The sequence below is a fragment of the Micropterus dolomieu genome, linkage group LG04 (assembly GCF_021292245.1).
Source record: "Micropterus dolomieu isolate WLL.071019.BEF.003 ecotype Adirondacks linkage group LG04, ASM2129224v1, whole genome shotgun sequence".
NCBI lineage: Eukaryota > Metazoa > Chordata > Actinopteri > Centrarchiformes > Centrarchidae > Micropterus > Micropterus dolomieu.
This window is the reverse complement of record NC_060153.1, coordinates 19,379,201-19,401,786: the sequence shown is the minus strand read 5'-3', so window position 1 is coordinate 19,401,786 and position 22,586 is coordinate 19,379,201. Positions and strand designations below refer to the sequence as shown.

At 41.1% G+C, this 22,586-nt stretch overlaps 1 protein-coding gene across 3 annotated transcripts in view; it reads right to left on the bottom strand.

Moving 5' to 3' along the window:
- Positions 1-18,245, bottom strand: part of LOC123969545 (cytoplasmic phosphatidylinositol transfer protein 1-like) — an 87,048-nt gene extending 68,803 nt beyond the window's left edge. The window contains exons 1-2 of one of the 3 annotated variants that reach the window (XM_046047049.1): positions 17,953-18,245; positions 15,422-15,541 (exon numbers count right to left, since the gene is read on the bottom strand). In XM_046047049.1, the coding sequence (XP_045903005.1) occupies positions 15,422-15,424 (3 nt within the window). In that variant the 5' untranslated portion in view covers positions 15,425-15,541; positions 17,953-18,245. The remainder of the gene's footprint in view (positions 1-15,421; positions 15,542-17,952) is intronic. The other 2 variants (XM_046047048.1, XM_046047050.1) reach the window with 2 other exon arrangements.
- Between the last annotated feature and the right edge of the window lie 4,341 nt (positions 18,246-22,586).

Here is a 22,586-nt window from a genome sequence, read left to right as displayed (position 1 = left end):
TTCGATTAACTTAAAACTGCAGTGTTTTCCCAGTTTAATGTGAGGTTTAGATGAATGTTTTGGTGTTGGTCGGGGGGGTTGGGGGTCCTCCCAATGAAAAATATGTAATTTCACATCATATTGGGCCATTATTTCCACCATATCGCTGAACAAAAAGTTGGAAAAGCTAGAGCAGATAATAAATAATCAACACCCAAAGATCAGTCTACTGGAGGAACTACAACCTTTAGATCTGGAGAAAGTAATTTGGTTGGTTCTGTTGCTCCACAGTGATTTTACATTGATGGCACAGCATGTTTTGGTTTTCCTGCCTTATTAATAACCCTGTTAATATGACCTCAGAATCATTATAGATATGACTGTTCATGTTTGCCTTTTGTGTCTTCATTTTACAGCTTCTGACATTTATCTGTAGACATTAAAGGCAGGGTAGGTAAGTTTGAGAAACTAGCAAGAAACTGCTGCATTTTTGAAAGTATCCAACAGAGAAACTCCCACCCCCTCCCTTCAGGGCTCCTTTCAAAGCCACGCCCCCAAAACACGTGAACGCGCGTTGCCAACTCTGCTGGAGGACGAGCACAGTGTAACGAGAGCAGCGCGATGCAGCAGCTCATATCAGGGGTAAGAAAACATTTAACTTTATCGTTATAAAAATAAACAACTAACCCGGTTGTTAGTGCTCACTATCAAGCTAGCATGTTAATAATGGATAAGTTTAAAAAGACTGACTTTGATTCAGTAACGAGCTGGCTAGCTAACTGTTAGCAACAGATAGCTGTGCTAACAGCTGCGGTAACATTGGGCAAAGCTAAAAACAGGCTGATACACATTTTCTCGTTTCCATCAGTTACACTACACGAACGTGAATTTCGTGTTAGACTCCTAACATGTACGTTGTTTTGCATGTTAGAGCTTCCACTGTGACAGCATTATTATCTCTGATGAGGACTGCATCCCAGAGCCAAGCACAGACCAGGACAGGACCGGTCTGGGGTCGAGGCGAAGCAGAGGAGGGAGGGCTGCCAGGGTCCGAGGAAGAAGAGGCAGGACAGGGAGGACGAGGTACAAGCCAAGCAGCACATACCTGCGTCAAGCTTCACACGCCAACAACGGCATATGAACAGGTATATATATTTTAATATTAGTCTATTGTCTCCCAGTGTACTTGTCTCAAAGTGACTCTGGTGTTTCCCCCTAAGTCCTTTGGGTGTAAAAAATAATGTGCTATGTAATCCATCACTATTGTTATTACCTTTTTATTTATTGTTTACTGATTACAACTAACTTCAGCTCTGCTTCAGAGCCATCGGCTCATCTGTGTTATGTACATTGACCTGGTGTATAATGTGGACACAGAAGTCCTGTTAGAGAACAACAAACCCCTGTTCAATAAAAATATGTGATCATGTTGATGAATGTTCTTTCCAATTACACAGATCTTTCCCATTTGGAGTTCTAACAACTATATATTCCTTTACAGACCAGAATCTGAGGACTGTGGACAATATCCAGACTACTGTGTTTCCATACACCACACATTGCTGACCTTCCAGACCCAGGACAGAGTAACAGGCAGTTCAGTCAGGCAGCATACAGACAGTTTGTAGTGTGGCAATGGGAAGCACTTGGTCACAGAGTCGTGATACTGAGTTGCTGTTTATGGAAGATACACAACTGTTCTCCTGATCCACCAGGACAATATAGAGGTTTAATCCTAGCAGGGTGTAAGATGTAATGTCACTAACTGCTACACAAATAATTCCATCCACTGTGTGGATAAATACCTGTACATTGTTAGTTTTATACCCAGGAGGGTAGAGAAAATACAAAGTATATTTTTCCCTGTTCTGGATAATATTTTCATTCTTTTTTAAATAAAACATTGAAAATGATAAATGCCTTTTCTTTACACTTGCAGCATAAACAATCAAACAACTACATTTATGTCTTATGTCTCCAATAATGACATCCAAATGTGGTATAACACTTGTTTATTGTTATTAAATACTACTAAAACTACAACCTATATCAAAAATAGATCATTTCAAACATCATTAAAAATAAGTTTATACAGGAAGAGACAAGGTGTGTCCAGAGGTGTCCTGACTGATTATGAAGACAGTTCAGACTTTGCATGTAGCATCATATCGCTGCTGTGGAGATAATTAAATACATCACAGTCACCTCTCTGATGTGATTACCACATTTCATAACCAACCATATTACTTTTTTGATTTATATTTTGCTGTATCTAGCAACACAGTTGGGGCAGGGACACCTGACTGAACCCCATATTGACGGGGATCATCAGTTCTCCTGGTTCTGCTTCTAGGCATCTCCTCAGTAGTAGACAACCGTTGGAGGAGGAGGAGGATGGCACTCTGGCCACCTTCAATGAGTACAAGCTCCACTTCCTGGACTTTTTGTTGTATAACTTGCTGTACCTGATAATACAGAAAGGAGGATCAGTTCTCCTTTCAGCTAGCTGAAACAGCTCACCTACAGCTAGATATAATTCATCGTCTCTACTCTGGCTCCTACACCAGCCTGCACTCGTAGCAACAGTTAGCTGAATGCTAAGTAGGTAGCTACGTTTGCTAGCGATGAAAGTAACAAATTACCATCAAAATGATAAAAGCCAGATTACCTGTCCAGCAGAAATAAAGTCACCACGGTGTAACTTTTCAGCCCCTTAGAGTTCCTCTGTTGTCTGTCACTATCGTTGAAAAGCCATGCAGATATTTCCTCCGGTCTGACCACTTGGCTCGTCAGGTCTGAGCGAGCTGACTGGGTGCGCGCACGGGGGCAGCTCCTGTAGCAGCAGGAGTGGTAGCCATGGCAGCGAGGGAGAGTGACAGTCAGCCAGCCAATCATTGTATTCGGGCCGAATGGAACGAGTGGTTGTGTTTACTGCAGCCCTGAGAGGAACGATTTTTATACCCTCTTTTTCAGTGCACCTAACTTTTCAATATGCATTGGTGTATATAGACAGTTTCAAATATGACAAAAAGTGTTTTAGAAGCAATTTGCCTACACTGCCTTTAATATAAAAAATAGGCAACATGAGAAACCGCTTCCCTTCTGAGGTGCATTTTATTTGCACATTAAAATCCAAAAAGAAACGTCTCCTCATTAGCTTAAAAGGACTAGTTTGCATCACTAATTAGTTTTACTAACCTCAGCTCCTCTAGTCACCTCCATCCTTTCTTTTCCAAAACCACTTTTTCAGACTGAAAAATAATTGAATCAGTCTGTACAGGACAGAGCTGCAGGCTACTCAGTTTAGTCTAAGTTTGTACCTGATGTTCTCAACATTGGACAAGTAGGCAGTAATGAAATACAGCTTCCAGTTACTTTCTATAAATTAAGCTAATGTTAAGTTACATAGCAGCTATGTAGCTGCTGTAGAAGCTTTCCTGCTCAGCTGCGCAGTCTGTAGGGGAGGGGAGATGTTAGCTAACTTAGCGCTAACCGGCTTCACTTTTCCAGCAGGGGGGAAAACAACAGACTTTTCTTGGTCTTGAGAAGGTGACACACCGTAACAGACACCGTACATTTACTACCAGAATATTTTCCTTCGCTCGCGTTCACCGACACTTTCTGCCGCTCGGACAATCAAACACTCGCTACGCACCGCCTGATTCAGAGTTACGCTGCTCTTATAACACCATCTGTTACATATGTTCTGCATAGAACGAGGAGAGGAAGCGAGCCGAGTGCTGCACAGTGTGCAAGTGAAAACAATTGCAGCGCATAGTTTAATTATCGTTGGAAATTTTAGTAGCGGCGGTCGTGATTCAGGAGCGGCGATGCATATAGGGGGAACACTGAAGCTCATGGCTCACAATATTAGGTCATTATTAGTATAATTTTTTTTGTCAACAAAAATTGCACAAAGAGGCAATGTGTTTATTGTCTGATTAAAAAAAAACATGGATTTTTTTCCCTTAGTCCTTTCACATAAACTGACAGCCTGGAACCTTCAATGTGATTAACACCGCTATTATCTAAATTAATAGATAAGAACATCTCCTTGTTTCACACACACACTTCCGCCAGTCAATACATCTTAGCAGGCATTTTCGCTCCCTAATCCTCTAAATCACACTACAAATCAGTCATGGCCAGGGCTGACTCAGTTGAAGAGGACACTAAAATAGGGGGAAATTCTCCCCCCCCCCCTCTCCCCTTCTCTCTCACACACACGCTCTCTCGTCCTATTGCTCTCCTGCCAACAGGCTGAGACCAACTGAACATCAACCTTCACCGTGAAGCCATTAAGATAAGACGTGGAGTTTATTAGCTTCATTTCAGCCGGCATTCAGTGAGTTGATGATCTCGGTGCTCCTCCATCACAATTCCCTCTTGGGGAAGTGACAGAGGAAATATTGACCTTACATCTTTCCCAGGCTGGTAGAACACCGCTGTCCCTAGAAAACCGTGTACCTACGGAGAACTCGGCCTACTGGGAACTGAGACAAACTGGCTCATTTTCCATCTGACACCAGGGCAGTTCTGGATCTGTGCAATTGGCCCATGAATGGCCATCGTGAGATTTACGTGGTATTTGTATGGTAGATAAAATTCTACCTGAAAAAAGCACTCCAGCTGCTACTTTTAGCAAACACAGCAGGATGCAGAGATGATGATACACCATGCTAAATATCAAACTTGTCATCATAATCACTTGAAGGCGATGTGGTTTTTCATGTCAAATCCAGATGAAAGCTCTTAAAATCTGAGGGAGAACAGCAGAACAATAACTAAAAAAAAAAAAAAACCTCATTCACCGCATTCACTTTGTGATGGAATACCTTTTATGCTTGCTTAATTCAAAGCCACAAATACAAATACAACAATAAAAGTGTAAAGACCAAGTGTAAAGTAATGGTTTTGAGGTCTACCCGCTGAAATTTTTCAAATTAAAATAACCGACCTGTGGAGATCTTTGTTCTCCTGACTTACATTACATTTGCAGCTGTTGAGAGGCTAATTGCTACACAGACTAGTGAGGTCCATCAAGGGATAATAAAAAAAGAAAATACAAAACATAATTTCTCCTAGCTTCTTAATAGGAATCTTGGGAGAAAAACATACAGTACTACCTTATTTGACAATTAATGGACACAGCTACAGAGTTCTTTTATCAGAGGATAATTTTTACAAAGTCTCATACATGGATTAGTCATTAAGGACATTTTTAGCCATGCTAGTGGCATAACTGTAAAAGGCGTCAGTGTCCGTCGGTCTATCCACCACTCAATTCTGTACAGACTGACCATACCGACTTCGTTGATCTCCAGGCTGTAATCTTCCATGTCTTCAGGACCTGTACACCTACAGGACTCTGAGGCTTGCAGGAAAGATTGCAGCTGACCCCTCCCATCCCAGTCACAAACTGTTTCAGTCACTCCCCTCTGGCAGGAGGCTGTGGTCCATCAGGACCAAAACCTCTCGCCACAAAAACAGCTTCTACCCTTCTGCAGCTAGCCTCATTAACATGGCCAGGGTCCCTCACTGACACTCCCCCCTTCCCTCTCAAATACTGTTTATCTTTGCACATGTAAATATTATTTAATTTCACATCATTGTACATACCCGGAATATTGAAGATATTTGTTGTTTGTTGTCAAGTGTTAAACGTTATTCTTCTATATTTTGTCAATCTATCCCATACTTATATATTTTTGTTTGTCTTGTTTGTCTACGTGTAGCACCTTATCTCCAAAACAAATTCCTTCTACGTGTAAAAACTACTTGGCAATAAAAGCTTTTCTGATTCAGCCTCACAGAGCCGCTTGTCCTAGTCTTGTCTAGATAATTAAAACTTCACAAAACATAATCCTTGTGCTGCATTGGGGCACCATAATACCTATAATGTCTATTAAGGGCAACATGCGATATACATTCGACCACCTACAAGCAACAAATTAGTAACATTGTTTACCTGGAATAACAGCACAGCCTATTTGCCCTGACATTATTATTGTGTCCAAACTGAAACATTAGAACAAACTCAAAACACATTGCAAGGAAGTGTTTTATGCTAAATCCCAGGAAAGACTCCATCATCTGCGTCATTATTTGACAGTTATCCTAGGGACGGTCTTACACTATAATCACTATAATCCATTCCGCTATGGGGGTAATGGTAGGGATGGATGGTACTGGTTACCATAGAAACCGTAGTTGATAATGAAGTGTGTCAGCATATAGCTATCTATAGCCTGTCTAATTTGTGTGTGTGTGTGTGTGTGTGTGTGTGTGTGTGTGTGTGTGTGTGGGCTGAGCTGATAGCTCTTCCAAAGATGCACTGCACCTGTGCGTGGGCTGGAGGCATAGCAGAACAGCATGATGACCAGTGTGCGCCAGTGTATTCTTATCCTGGGTGTAAAAGTATCCTCCTTAACACACAGTCCAGAGCAAACCTTTCGAAACTTTCTAATGGCAAGTACAAGATAAGGTGCATTTATGAATTACAATCACCAACTGCATTTTTTTGCAAACATGGACATTGACAAAGCTGAGGACTTAAGCCTGACCTGCTTAAATTTAAGAGTCTAAGCAATTAAAAGAGCTTTGGAAAACAAACACCCACACATATACATTTATTCTCAAATGATCTTTTAAAGCTGTTCATCATTTTAATGCGTCTGTAAACAAGCCACAGCCTCCCTAACACAATAATAAAGAGCTACTCAGAAACTGCTGGCTGCATCAAACCATAGATTACTTCCTTCTCAACTCTTCAACCCTTCTTCATATTTCAAGTTTCAGACTGCTCAAGCTTCTCTCCTCCTCTGTCTACGGCTTTTCTTTCTCTCCCTCTTTCCATTTGCATGTATTTTACAGAAAGTGCCTCGCATGAAAGCATCTGCCGAATCTCCTCTCACCATCGCCATCTGTCTATCCTCATCCTGCTTTGGTAAGTATCTGGTAAATCTTGCCTTCTCATCCCTCTACGGACTAATCTGAAAGAAAAGAAGCAGGAAAAAGTGAGACAGCATTTTCTATTTCTCCGCTCTGCCTCCACTTCTGCCGCACTTGTACCATCGGAGTCTCTCTACAGGGTTAAAGCAGGGTCTAGCAGCTACTGTGCCAAGTACAGGTTGTTGCTCTGTGCTTGTGAACACGTACGCATACACAAATTCACAAGCACTGCGCAAATGAAACTACAGCGGGTGCGAAAGGGGTCGCCAGAACATTAAATTAAATTTGATCAGATGACAACTCACGCTTCATAGCCTGCAGTGGTAAACGCTAGTCGGAAATACAAGGCAAACAGTTAACAATACAGCCAAAGCCCTAATCAGCATCAGAGTACACATTACATGGCTAGCAGCTGATAATGTAGTCAAATAAATACAAGGCCACTTTAAAGCCATTTTCACACTCAAGTGATAGCCCTATCAATGCAACATTTGCTGAAGTAATGGAGATCTTACAAGCCTAAATCATGCTTTGAGCACCACAATGTGTTTTATGTAGACCTTGTGATAATGTTTCTCACATTAAGGGTTTGATAAAAGAGAAAAGGGGACACCTCATGCTATGTGTGCTTTATTTTGATTAAAACTTTATTTGTTGTTGAATGCCAGTGTCTGCTGTGTGTGGCTACTTTTAAGACATTGAAGCAACAGGAAGGGGGAAAGTCTATCTTCAGTCTAGGTAGGCTTTTTATTCACATGTTCACAGTAAAATTACAAAGCCTATTTTTGTGTTGGTGGAGTGTGTTTTATATTCAGATGACCTTGAACAAATTAAAAGCCACAAGTGGAGGCCAAAAGTCGCGGTCAACCTTCCCAGTCACAAAGGCAGCCCATAGCGTAAGATAGGTATGTGGCCCACTATGTGGCTCTGAAAGACTGTATTCACTCAGCCAGCAGCAGTTGGAGGAGACATTTAGTTCTCTGATCTCAGTGTATTGCTAAATCAGCAATCTGATATTGATACAGGGCTTTATAGCACCATGTCAATGGTGTTTAGTGTCACGCAGCGCTAAAAATACATTCAGGGACTACCTACAGAGGAAAACAAAACACCCTACAAATTATAATAGTGTTCACAATCCCCCTTGCTAAACCATTTGTCTGCATCACAGTCAGATTCCAAATTCACTTACTGCTATGTGGTTACACTTTATTTTGAGAGCAAGTGTTTAGTTCACACAACGATATGCCTCCAGTGCAAATAAAACCATGTGTTTACTCTGTTTATCCAGTTAAACCCCCCTCTGCTTTTGGAAGGGATCTGTTCAATAATTCATAAAACACAAAAAGGGGTTGGATGGTGCAAGAGGCTCCAAATGATAAACTGTGGAAGCATGTGGGTGTAGCACATGAGCCCACACATACACACAGCTTTCTTGAGGGTCGTTCTGCAGTCTGGATTTGGGTTAAGTGTTTTGTCACCATCTTGGTGCAAGAAAAAGCAAATTAGGGCAAAAGAAATGAAAAGAAAAACTATGTTCGCACTAGTCATCTCCTATGTGTGAATCTATACTATCACTGTGTGTATGCACAGCTGGGCATAGCTCCAACAGACAGTGAGTCTCCTCTGGGGATAACCTCACAATTACAATATACATATAATATCCCATATGACTAGATCTGTTTTTTCCCCCCCAAACCTCCACACTGTATTATTAATATAAAACTTGATTATCATAAGTCATCGTCAATGTACCCATTATAACTCCTGACACTGTATTTCTTCCATGGGAGTACAGGTACAACCTTGCTGCCATTGGCATTGACTGATCATTCCACACATCACTACATAATAGTGATAGAACAATTAATCAGTCGGCCAATTGATTGGCCCGATATCTGGCATTTTGAGATAATCGGCAGCAGCCGATTCATGAAGTCAAAATGACAAATCTAATCTATCTCTCCCTCTCTTTCTCGCTATCTATCTAAAAACAATACATTACTGGCTAAGATAACCGTATATAAGGTCGTACTCTGCATGGTATAACGGAATTATACATTACTTTTCTTAGTTTTGATATCGGCATTATATATCGGTCATCGTGTGCCCTGCTCTCTGAACGGTCGACCACAACTACGTAAACCATATAATTCCTGTCATCTTTCCTGTCAGATAGCCTGCAAAATGTCCTCTGACAAACAACAAAGAAGAATACGCAAATCCACTTGTAGGTGCTTGTCTAAGTGCAGCAAATGAATGTCTGTAATGTCAGGTAGTGTAAAAGAGGCTGTGAAGCTTCATCTCACATCATTCCATTATCTCGCACTCATCTCTAATCCAACCTCTCAGCCTTTTACCATATTTGTACATATTTGCGTGACATTGCTTTTATACAAAAAGGTCCAGCCATGGTTACACTAAATACCAAATACACAACCAGTCCTTCAAATTCCTCATCATGTGTTGATGCACAACAAACAGTCAAGTTAAAAGTAAACATGGTCTATTCTCAGCCATTCCTAAGGTACAGTGTAAGCAAGTGAACCCACAGTAGCAACGGTAAGACGTTTTGGTGAAGATGACCACATTAAACACATCAAGAAAGGTGGCTTTGGACTAAAGAATCAGCTGCTTTGTCTCTATTTTCAGATACATGTTACAGATTTAGCAGCTGCCTTAGTTCACTGACTTTGGCTGATGTTAGAAAACAGCTCTTATTCCTCCTGTGATTTGTCGTTGTGCAGCGGAGAGATGTTGGAAGTAATCTTCAGTTTCATACAAAAACTTGAACAAAACCAGGCTGCAGCAAATACAGTTCAAATAATAATAACTATTACGATTAACATTCAAAAACAGTGCTATTATCCACAATATGGGTAAACCCAGGTAAAGTGGTTGTCAAGGTGGGGGATATTTTACAAGTAGGCCAATGCCACTGAGCAATTACTGTTGCAAATTAGGTCATACCTGCTGTAGTTGTTAGAATTCATGTATTATTTAGGTGATAGGCTAAATAGGAAGAAATCAAACAACACTCCCATTGGAATCAGATGGTTTCCATTTTATGCCAAGTGATTTTCAAAAAATCATCATCAGGTTTTTACTCTCTTTTAGTTACACTTCACCACCACACTGAGCTCATCACTGGCCTCATCTGAGCATCTCAGGATTGGATTGGTGGAACAGCTTACGAGGCAGAGACAATGTGATGTGTGTTTATGTGTTGCTGTTAAATAACAACAACAACAACAACAACAATAGAAACAAGCACACTTCTACTTAAAGAGTGGGTGTGTACAAGAGAGAGACAACCCAAATGTGATACAGATAAGTGAGAAAGCCCCTCTCCAGAGTGTGACCGTCAGAAAGGCGTGACAATCTCATGTGGTTCTTGTGTCATGAAACAGCCTTTCTAGTGATATGATACACACACACACACACACACACACACACACACACACACACACAGGAAATGAGAAAGAGCCTCATCCATGGATAATGGTCCATCACAACCCATGATGGTTTCCTCTAGAAGAGTAAATGGCAGTAAATGGGATGTTGATTGAATCACAACATTGTCATGTATACCAGATGGCAAAAGGGCTTGCACCTTACCAAAGCCAAAAAAAACAAACAAAAAAAACCACAGCCTCTAAAAGGCCCTATTTTCTAAACAAACCCTGGAGTGGATTGGGGTGGGGGTGTGGGGGGTGTCTAACCATAAAGACACAAAACAATATTCTGAATGAATGGGTGCTTGTGAAAAATAATATGGACACGGTGTGCCTTGGTTGATGTAGCCTACTATAGAAGTATGCAAGACAGCGTAAAAGGAGGGAGCCCCCACGCTAGCAAACATCCACTTAATTGGCCATTATCCCTGACCTCCCTCTGTGGTCAGGATCAATAAAGTCTCACACAACTTTATATTACATTTGATTACATCATCCATTCTAAATGCAGGAACACCCAGCCCTCCAAGGACACGGTCTTCTTTAATTACCTTGCCTAAAAAAAACCATTTTGATTTGTCTAGAAAGAAGCCTCCCTGAGCTACAGCACATTTGTTCTCACTGCTTTTCAGTTCTCCCAGCCTGTGGATACATGAAATTAACTGCTGACGTCATGGAAACATGCTCCGGGATTGAACAATGCCAACCAATCTTGTTAAAGAGCCCTTATTAAAAGGGGGTTTTAACAAACCAGCCAACACTGAGAAGTTGTTTTTTTTCACTCCAACATGAATGAAGTAACCAGAGGCAAAGAGCCGCTTTTTCCCCCAACACTGATGAAACCTCCACTGCCTTTTGTGAACATCTTTCACAAATAAAAATGTTTTCATTCACTTGCCTCAAGCCACAGAAGCTACTGTTGGTGAAGTGGTTGAAATTGTCAATGTCATGCTTGGCTGATAAAATGTGTGTGTACAACATGAAAACTGTAACTGTACGTCTATGACGATTAATCTCTTGTGGGCGAAAGCACAATATGACATAGCAGTTCTAATCCTATTACAGCACTTCATGGGTCCGTTACAACACAATACCACCACATCAGGTGTTTACTGCACTTCTCAGTGCCAGCTGCTTTTAGACAAACATTTTATGTGATGTGCGCCTGTACGTGTGTTTTCATAGCTCAACACCGCCAGCTGTGCAGATGCAGGTGCGCAACTTGAACCACACAGTGTGAGCCCAAATGAGGCTTTAGTAAGGTGAATAAACGGTATGGGGCTACTGGCAAATTTGGGGCGCACTGCATTATAAGATATTCATTCTCTTTAATTAATTCTGGCAAGATCGTTATTTGAGACGCTTATGGCTTGAAAAATGCCGGTGTGAGCCAGCAACCCAGGTGTCCTTCCAGCCATTCATTCAAGCAGCCAGCCCAACATCCTCCCATTTATCAAGTCATGCATCCCCAGAGTCAAAACATCTATTTTCTCAGCCTGCCAACAGCACCAAAACAAGCAACTTCCCTTTGCAAAAGTCATTACAGGATCTCAAAGGCAATTTAACACACCCACGTGCTACCTGTTCAGCATTCATTCAAAAACTACACACACACTCATAAATATGCAAAGTGGAAACAGAGGAGCAATGTTTAACCAACAGAAACCAACTGTTCTGAGTCTGTGAAAAATGGCCACATTGTGAGAAAGTACTTCATTGATTTCAATAGTAAGCATGGTGGCCAAAAATGGTTGCACCTTTGGGATTAACGTGCATATGACAGCCTATGCACAGAAAAGACGTTTCCCCCAGCACGGGTCTCGGAGCAGATTACAGTGTTATACAATCAGATGATGATGCCATAATCCTTGGGTTATTCCCAGAGCTAACACCGCATCACACAGCCATTTTTATTTTTTTTATTTTTTTTTATTTAACCTTTATTTTACCAGGAAAGAAATCCATTGGGATTTTTAATCTCTTTTACAAGGATGTCCTGGCCAAGATGTGAAACAGCACACAGTGCAAGGTGCAAAGCCAAACAGTACAATCATCTATCGACTACATCATATGAACTCAAATCACATGAATGTTCAGTTTATTCAGCTTTGAATAATAAATAAATATTCCCTGGCCTTCGCTGAATGTCATTATGCTCTGAGTCACGGTTAATGCAGATAAAAAACAAAAAGAGGCTGGCCTGCAATGAAGACCCGCTCCAGTTTTGTTTTCCGCTAAAAGTATCCATGCTCCTGTGAAAACCTTATTCAGCTGATACGTTCTGGGTCTTTGTAAGTCTGAGCACAATTCACAAGCACTCTCCGGTGCTCTTTTCCCTGCGCCGATGAAGCTATTAGAGTGTGAGGCCAAAGCAGAGATACAAACTTCCGATTCATCTACCAAGGCCACGTTAAGGGTGAATACAGATTCTGAAAGCAGCCGTGCTTGCACAGTGACTCCGGTCAGCCCATGGGTGGGAGGATGTCAGCAGTATTCTTGTGATCTTGGAAAAGGGCATGTCAGCCATATACAGGGAGCTGCAAGTGAGAGCGGCTGCAGCAGAGAAACACATAATGGCAGACAGACATACAGAGCAGGATAAGGAACACATCTATCTGTGTCTCCTGTGATGCATCACCTCTCTGTCCTTTCCAGGACTAAATGGGCGCAGAGGCTGATGAATGGCCGCGCTTTCAGGAGAGGAACAGAGCAGAGTTATCCCAGAAGGGCTGAAAATGGAAAATGATTATTTCTTGGCTAAGTGGTTATGGTTAGAGTTACATCTAAATCGTGTCTGATATGGAACTTCAAAACAGCACTCAAACACAGAAGCCACACCGTGACTGATCAAAGTTACAGACTTTTATCTAGACCATAATTTCTTGATTCTGTTATACTAAGTCATCCTACTTATTACACATTGAACATTAAACCAAACAGCAGCAAATGTTTTCATGCTTTCATGTTCAATTGTTTTTTCCCAGCGGTTGCCTTTTTTCCCGTATTTCACAATAGAGGACAATACTCTTTTGGTAAGATGTGAACATTTGTTTATTTCAAAAAAAGTACCAAAAACCTTTGCAACCTTACCAGAAACAATCAGTGATGTACAGTCTGTACCTTGAAAGTCATGGATAATTTCCCACCCTGCATTTGAATGCATGGGGTTTAAAGGGTCAGTTCACCCCAATCACACATAGGGATGCAGCGATTACCGGATTTCACTATTGACCGCGCTTTAAAACATCACGGTTAATTAATCGTAAAGGCTCTGCTACACAGAACAAAACTGTGGCAACTTAAACAAAAACAAAGTTACAGGAGCGGTGCATCAGCTTAAAGTGTCTGCTTATCAGAGGCTACTGCACACTGGCTAAACTCTGGCAGAGGGACCAGACTGTGAAGCTAAATTTCCACCAAAGAAACGGCTGAAGTCGGCAGTGTGGGAGCATTTCGGGTACAACAAGTCTGACCGGGATCACCTGTTTAAAAAACTTGCCGTTAAAAGGTTCATGCTAAAGGAGCTAATACCTAAATTAAACCTGATGCAGAACCTGCGGGATCACCACCCAGCGTGACACGCCCAAGTAAAGGTCGGTCTAATACATTATATTAAATAATGTGGCAGGTTGGTAGGGAATTAAATATAAACGTGTCACTTACAATCGATGCCGTAGCGGTGACACTCGATTTTTCAGTGCAATGTAAAAAAACAAAGCAGGTGTAACCTTTCAGACCCACCACAACGTTAACTGATTGCCAATAACTATTCTGATTATTGATAAATCACTTAAGTGTTTTTGAAGCCATGTGTTTCAAATGTGAAGATTTGCTGGTTTTCCCAGATGTTAAATGAATACCTCTTGACTTTGGACAGTTGATCAGAGAAAACAATATTAACCTAGGTTTTGGGAAATTGTGATGTGCATTTGTCATTATTGTCTGACATTTCATATGTTTAAAAAATAAATAAAAAAATATCAATCAGCAGCCTAATCAATACTCTGAAATAATTGTTTGTTGTAGCCCTATTCTATTTGCCTGATACCAATAGTGCTAAGTGTAAAATAAATATTTTGGAAATTTGGGTGAACTGACCTTTTAAATTCCCACAAGTGCTCAGCAGTCACGTCCCTCAATTTTTTGATCTTTAGCATTTTCTTGGTTTCCAAAGTGATCAGAATGAACTCAGAATTTTAAAGAATTGTGCGTCATTTTGGAAAATACACTTATTCACTTTCTTTCCGAGAGTTAAATGCCAAGATCCATACCACTGTCAAAAGTGTCAATTAAATTTGAAGCTACAGCCCGCAGCCGGTGAGCTTATCTTAGTACATAAAATTTTGTTTTTAAAATGGGGCTTTTCTAGAGGATTAACAAGATATAATGTGTTAATTAGTGAGTTTAAGAGGTGCTGGTACATAGATTTCCAGTCATCCCGCAAATCTAATCAAAATGTCAAACTATTCCTTTAACATAAAGACATTTTTAAGGATTCACTCAAAGGCTAAAAAAAGAGAGAAGGAAAGTGAGTAGTTGGAATTCTTTGTGGGACATATTTGAATAAAGGAAAAGGAAAATAAAGGGGAAACGGCATGCGCAACATGCCAGGAACACACCCAGACCAGCAGGAACTGGCAACTCATACGCTGTGGCATCGCTAAATGATTTCTTCAGCATGTACGTCATTTGTTCAACTTGTGTAAACATTGTACGGACAACCGGTCCAACATCTGTAGTAGTAAGTCTGTGGTGACGCAACACAGCCAAGCGGCAGACAGCAATGTCTTCCCAGAGACAATACGCTGAAAGGCGTGACCTTGCATATCCCCGTGACTCCAAATCTAAGTGCACACACACAGTGTATTATTGCATGACCCTGGGGAGCTTCAAAGAAAACAAATCTCCCAGAACTTCCCGCATTACCCCCACTCCCCCTCCTTCTCTTTCCGTGCTCTCTGCCATCCTTTTACTCCATCTGTCCCTTGCCCTAAACCCCCTCAGCAGTTGGCACAGAGTAGTTTATCCTCACTCACCATCCATCCCTTCCACCCGTCCTTCCTTCAAGCCATTCTTCCTCTCCCTTTGGACAGACAGGAAACTTTGACGCAACTTCAAGGAGGCAAGGGATGACGCTCTGGTCAATGTGTGCAGGCCTGATAAGAACAGACAGAACAAACCACCACGTCCTTTACCCCCAGAACATTAAGGAGACTTCTCTCTAAGTTAGGACTGTCAGTAAACAATGACGCCCTGCCTCCTGGGATTCATCTCAATAGCTTTATCTCTGCAAAAATACAAATGGTAGCAAAGTGCAGCGCCTTCCTGAGCAGTAATGGATGGCCACTCTCCTTCTTGTTTGCTAAAATGTGTAAGACTAATGCACCATCCCCTTTTTAACTGTTACGATCTGAGTACAGTGTAAAAGCTTGTGGCTGTATTTGAACCGTGGTCTGCTGCGCCCATTTTTTTTCTCTAAGCCCACGGATTTACAGTACGCACCTCACTTCTAATTCTAATATCGTATTTCACCAGGAGTATCCTGTTTTGCTTCATTATACGAATCCTTGTGAGCCGGCGTTACAGCTTGATAACAACCAGTAGAAAAACTGATAAACAGAGACATATTAGCAGTTTGAACTGGTTTCTAAGCCTAATAATAAATTAAACGTGCACATCACTGTTTAGGTTTGGCCGACACTGAGAGGGAAGTGTTCTTCCTCTGTAGAAAGTTATAACAAGAGGAAGTTGCGCACATACAGCATGTGGTGGTGAGGCAAGCCTTAATGTTGGTGCAATCCACTCATTTCTGGCCAAACAAATCTGAAGTGTATTTACATTAGTATAATTGAAGAGATTGTTTACTTCAGTAATGTGTGGAAGTTAAACTTTTATCATAATCAGAAAATATAACAACTTAGAGTGTTAATCCATGTATTAGCAGCAGACCTGTCACTTTTGGAATAACAGAGATATTCAATCCTGTATTTTGGGTTGTGGTGGTGGGATAACCATTTTGTTTGATCACACACTGAGCCTTTGATTACGCCGTTCTTGCTTCTCATAACAATCATCTATCTGTTCACAAGTTCAATGGACATGACAAGAAAGAATAGCAAAGGTATTTAAGAACATGTGCAAGAAGACCTACATACACATTATACCCCTAACAGCTTTGTATTAGAAGATGATGTTTCCCTTTTGACCACAGGGTTTCTGCACAAGTCCTCGCTGTAACACCTTTTTCACTGCTTGTGATGACAAAGTGTAGCACTGGCAGCTTAGTGGTGAAATAAAACCTTATTGTTTTTTCATTCTTGCACTTCGCAAGAGTTTCATGGAAGTGTGCAGCCATTCAGTCATCCTATAACACAGAACAGCAATGCATCTCATACCACATGTTTTCAGAGTGCTCTCCTCAATTCCTAGAATACCTCCTCAACAGCCCAGGGCATAAACCTTAAGCAGATAGCTGCAGGTTACACATGTTGGTGGAGAACAACAGTCAGAGCGTCATTAGAGCAAGAGATTAAGGGGAAGCAAATGTGAAAAGATGTATAAAAGATCTGAAAGCAAGTTGCAGCCTTCAATCTGTCTTCATCCCTCCTGTTTCTCCCCTTAAAATAACAATATTTAAATGAAAAGTGCCCTAATTATTTGGCCACGGCTCTGCTTAAGCTTTGTGGTGTGTCTTTAGAGATGATTAAATCTCATCTGCGTTTTCATCTCAGCATCTGAGCTGACGAGATGTCAGTGGAGACGGGGCGCTGCGGCCAGATCATGATTCCACCTGACCATCAGCCCTCGGCTATAAGCAAAGCAACAAAAAACACCCACGCATTACAACAGCGCAAGCGGTGGAGACAAGTACGAAAACAATTACACGGGTGTTAATTGAAAAGGGTGCTGCCGGGCTGTAAAGCACGCATGCCATGACAAGAGAGCAATCATCTCCGCCTTCTAATCTTAGACTTGAGTCGTGAGACCAAATAGACAAATAGGCTGAGTAAAGACAATGGCCCTTTCTTTCTGATATCAGATCAGGGGAGATTTTGTGTCTGGAATAGGAACAGTGCTGAAACATTGCTGGGGTCTTATAGTGTGACTTCTATAGTGCTCATCAGTGAGAGCATGATAGTATATTCTACCAATAGATCAGTCAAACTGTCAAATCTGTAATAGATGTATAGAGATGATGTGTTTATACATACATACATACATACATACATACATACACACACACACACTTATTTATTTTTTTATGATTACTTTAGTTCCTAATTCAGTATGTGTGCTGAAACACAAAGTCAGTTCAGGCTTAGCAGAATGGTTTAAAAGGCACCTCACTGAGGAGTGACAGGAAGAGAGAGGCAGAAACGAGGGAACGGTCTAGAGTCTTAAATTAAGTGCTTCAAGTTCATGTGAATTGTGTGAATAACATTTCTCGCACTTCATGTGGCCTCCTGCCACGCGTGTCTGCACCAACAAACCCAGCGGTTTAGTTGCCAGAGTTAGTCTGAACAGTCACACACGCAAACGAGTGTTAAGAAACGAGTAGAAAACTCACCTCCTCCACCGTGAGGGGCATGCATATCCTGTACTCCTTCAGCAACATCTTCCCTCTCTGCGCCTCTCTTGTCTGTTACTCGCAATGTCTCAAGCTCAGCCTAGTAAATGTTCCCACCGTCGCCCGACGGGATGTGTGTAATATCTGGAGACGTGTCAGCGCATGTGGAATGATGGTTAGCCTTGGTTATGAAATACACCCCGAGTTGCAGCTGAGTACATCGGAACCAGCCAGCACTTACTCCGGCAGGGAACGTGATAGCAGAAATGAGCTCGGTTGAGGGGTTGTACCCTCCTATCACACTGACAAGTCAAGCTGAGAGCAAACAGAGCCGAGCGGGACCGGAACACATAGGATTTTAGGCTTCAAAATAAGAGTATGACTTTTGTCACGTTTGTTACAGTCTTTAAAATTCTTTTTTTAAAAGCACGTATGTCAGAGGGATAGATTATTTCAGCTGAAGCCAGCCTGTATCTAACGCTGGATTACCAACCGAAGCGGACAACTGCCCTAGGGGAGTTGTTTTTGGTATTTTAATTGATTGCAAGTTTGGTCAAGAATTTGCACCCCTCATAAACAATATGAACAAAGGCAGCTCCTGCATCATTAGCTATGTTTTGTCTTGTAGAGGATTCCTGTGTCAAAATCTAACTTCAGGAGCTTTATTATGGTGGTTTATATCATGTCACGTGGTGTATGTTCCTAAATAAAGTCGTGTTTAATCCATAGACTGTGGTTTAGTCACATTACCACACATTCATTTGGAAAATTGAATATTATTCCAGCACATGAGTACTGTAGCTGGCACTGGACTTTCCTGGAATTTGGAGATAACAGGGTAAAGAGGTCAGTATGTGTGGGGTCAGGAGGGGCTCAACAGCAAATCTTTGACCCAAGCCATCCAGCAGGTTAATCCAGCCATTGCTGTGTCCAAGAGTTTTTTTTACAAGTGTCATCTTTCATAATGATACTGCCCCTATTTAGTCTTGTTTCAAGATACAGTACTGACACTCTACTAAATGATTTCAATTTGAAACAAATCATCTCACCCCACAGTTTTCCTTGTATAGTTTTTCAGGACTGAACATAGGTGTCATTTACACTGGGGACATGTCCCCACCACATTTTGATATGGCCCATTTCTTTTTGAAAGCATTTGTTAATATTGTTCTGAAAATTTGTTTGCAGCAAAAAATGTTAACTAACAAATGAAAATGCTTTGAGATGGTTTATTTGCACAATATTGTGTCCAGAATGCAGGGAATTACAAGTTCAATGCTCAAAATCTTTTTGGGGACAACCCCTAGACCCTCACCCCATATATTTTGGCCATAAATATTTCTTCAAAATAGTGCTACAAATGTTCTCATCCTGTTCTCGTGCATCGTCACGTCTTGTGACCCAAATACATCATCACACTCCTAATCTGAGCCATTATGTCGCCACCACTTTTAATCACAAAGTGACACCCTTGGGACTGAAGAACAGACAAAGGAAATCTCTTCATCAAGAGTTTTTGTATAAAAGATGGTGAAAATATATTTAATTCTTTGCCGTAGTTGAGTGCCTCAGTGAATTTCTCATAAATGTATGAGTGGTGTCTGCTCAGGCATGATGAACTAACCAAGCATACAGTACATAGCATTTTAATAAGATCTGATTATGATATGGTTCAGATAACATTAGTCAAAACACTAGTCTAACTGTTAAAGTGCATTTCCACTATCTTAGTCCTTGTATATTTCCTGACTGACTTTTTCAGTTATTCTCTGTAAGACCAACAGTTTGAAAATATTTGACCGGATGTAACAACGCCTTATGCCGGCTGGCTACACACGGGTCTATTCCGCTATGAGTAAATATCTGAATTACTGTTAGAAAAATGTGCTTTTTACAGTGGTGTTCCGTGAAACCGTCGTGCTTTAGAGATTCACTTTTTATTGTTGTTGTCTTTAAAATTATACGGACGAAACCTCTGCCCTTGAGTCGGAGGGAAAGGAGTCTCTCTGCTCTCTCAGGTTCTTCTTCTACTTGTGAAAGCAGCTTGCAGAGGCATCGGAAAATTTAAGCGGTTAACAGCAGCCGCCAGCCCCCCTTTCCTCCCTCCTCGAGGCCCGCTGTAATATGACGCGGTTCTACATCGGCTGTCTCAACCGCAGCTCAGGAAACATCAGCTCACTGCTGCAAACTCCCCCTACATCTGTCTCACCCCTCATTCTTTCGGTCTCATATTCACACACGCACACAGTTGATGTCAGGGCTGTAGATGTGAAGTTAGGAGCAACGCTTTCCTGACTTTAGCAGTCCATAGTGTAGGCAGTAGGCCTGTGTAGGATCAGTTAGGTGGTGACACATGTTTTGTTCTTTTGGCTCTACGCCAGCACATTGGACTTGAAATGAAAACTGATAAAGTGCTGACTTTCAACTTTAAAGGTGTTTGAAGGTGTTCATATGTATGAACAGTGTTCTTTAGACAGATAGCCTACTGTGATCCTACCCAGTTTTGAAACAATGCAACATCACAGGCTAGGCTACAGCCTACATGAAAAAATGCTCTGATGAAGGCCACAAGGTCGATTCAGCTTCATCCTTCTTACCTTCATCGCTGGAAACATTAATTAAACGACTTTGGTTTAGCACCACAAACAAAATACTGGGAAGGCACACCCTTTCAAAGATCTATAGGCCTACATGAAGACGTGTTTGTTTTTTTAAGGCCAAACTGTGAAATGTTTCTGACTAGCCAAGTGAGTCACCTGACCTCAGGCCAACTAAGCATTTCACATGCAGGAGATCAGACAGAAGACAAAACCCCCCTGAAACAAGCAGGAAGTATCCAGTACAAGACCATAATTGCTGACATCTGTTGATGTCTAATTTGCATTCAGCTCATCACTGAATGCAAAGGATCTGCAAGTAAATATTAAATATAATGACTTTTGGTAATTGGGCCTTTAGAATAGGGATGTCATGTAAACAGGGTGAAAATCCATGCTTTTTTAATGTGGATGTATCAGCCATTAAATTAGATTTTAACCTGCAGTGTTGAACTTTCGACTTCCCCTTCTGAAAGCGAGACACAGTACAGTCGACACGTGCTAATGACCTATGGCTCTGCCATCCTGAGTTGCTGCTGTTCTTACACTTGCTCCCCCATTCAGCTCTGGCAAACCAATCATTGCTGGTTGGCATAAAACACATCACTAACGGTTAACATAACAATGTCGCCACAGACACCAGATTTAGATATAGGCTAGAACTTCCAGTACACTGCGAATACAGAGACATTTACCTGTCGGGAAAAGCTTAATCGTCGTTGTGTGAAAGCTTTCAGCTTTAAGATGCACTTTCATACATTTCATATCAGATATAATAAGCCATGTGATGTGGAGTACAGAGGGATGTGTATAACTACCTATGTATGAAGCTGTGCATTATTCACTGCTGTTAGCCATTCACTTCAAGTTAAATGTTGACGTACAGTGATTTTCTGAGATTTTTGCAAATGTCCCTACTTTCTTCTTACCAGCTGTTCTCGGGTCCTGTTTGAAGTAATACGCTATAGTTTGGGATTTTCTCTGGCAAACAAGAACTTAAGTGGATGACACTGATGCTGCTGTTCAAACATAAACAAATACTTGCCTGCTGGGCCAAATCCATATTCAAAAGTAGGCTAAATCTGAGATAACAAGTGAGATAAGCCTGTATCTGTGATGACAGCACTCTTATGGAACAATGTAACAACATGTTAATAAACAATCACTTTTAATTAAGGCAGGAGTTGTACTCCTGGCCTCATTGACATTTTCTCAAGCCAGCCGTTTCACAGCCCTGATCGATTGGTCCCATTAACATGATATCAGTCTTATATTAAAGTTTTCTCATTTGTGTTCCTGTAAATGGTCTAACATTGTGTGCCAGCCCATGAGAGGGCATCATGATTTAAATGAGTCATATTCACAATGAAATAATTTACATAATAGCACTCCATAAAACTATCCCCATTGCTACAGTAAAATAACACATGTTGTAGACCTGAGGAAGATACAAGATGTAGTATAACCAAATCAATCCTATTTAAATGTATTCACTCATTTAGCTTCAAAACTATTAAGGCACGGTTTATGGAAACCTGATGGCCCATAGTGCCATCTAGTCACAAGTGCTTGCTAGTAGTGGGCTAACAGTTGCAATATAAATGTATTATTGAGTTGTCTTGTCCTAAACAGTACTGTGTACATAGATAGGCCACATCAAAACTTTTGTTGACAAAGCTTTTTAAAATTCCATTTCTGACAGTCCATCTTTATCTTAACCTAAAACCCTGAAGCTGAAGGACCATGGGACAGTGAGGGACTGTCATGTGAGTGTTCTCACAGAACCAGCTTGCCATGACCTAATGATGACCTAACTATCTGAAAAAGGTCTGTGTTGATTAGAAAGGAGTTTAGATCTTGATGTTGATCTGAACTGCTGTGTTACATCAATAACACCAAACGTATAAGCTCTGAAGTAGCCAGACAGGTCTTGCTCTGATCCATTTTTAGCATATAACCACTGTCCACTGCACATTCAGTTTTTATTTTTCTTTCTGTTGTCATCAATAATAATGAGGAAGATAATACTGTGATCAT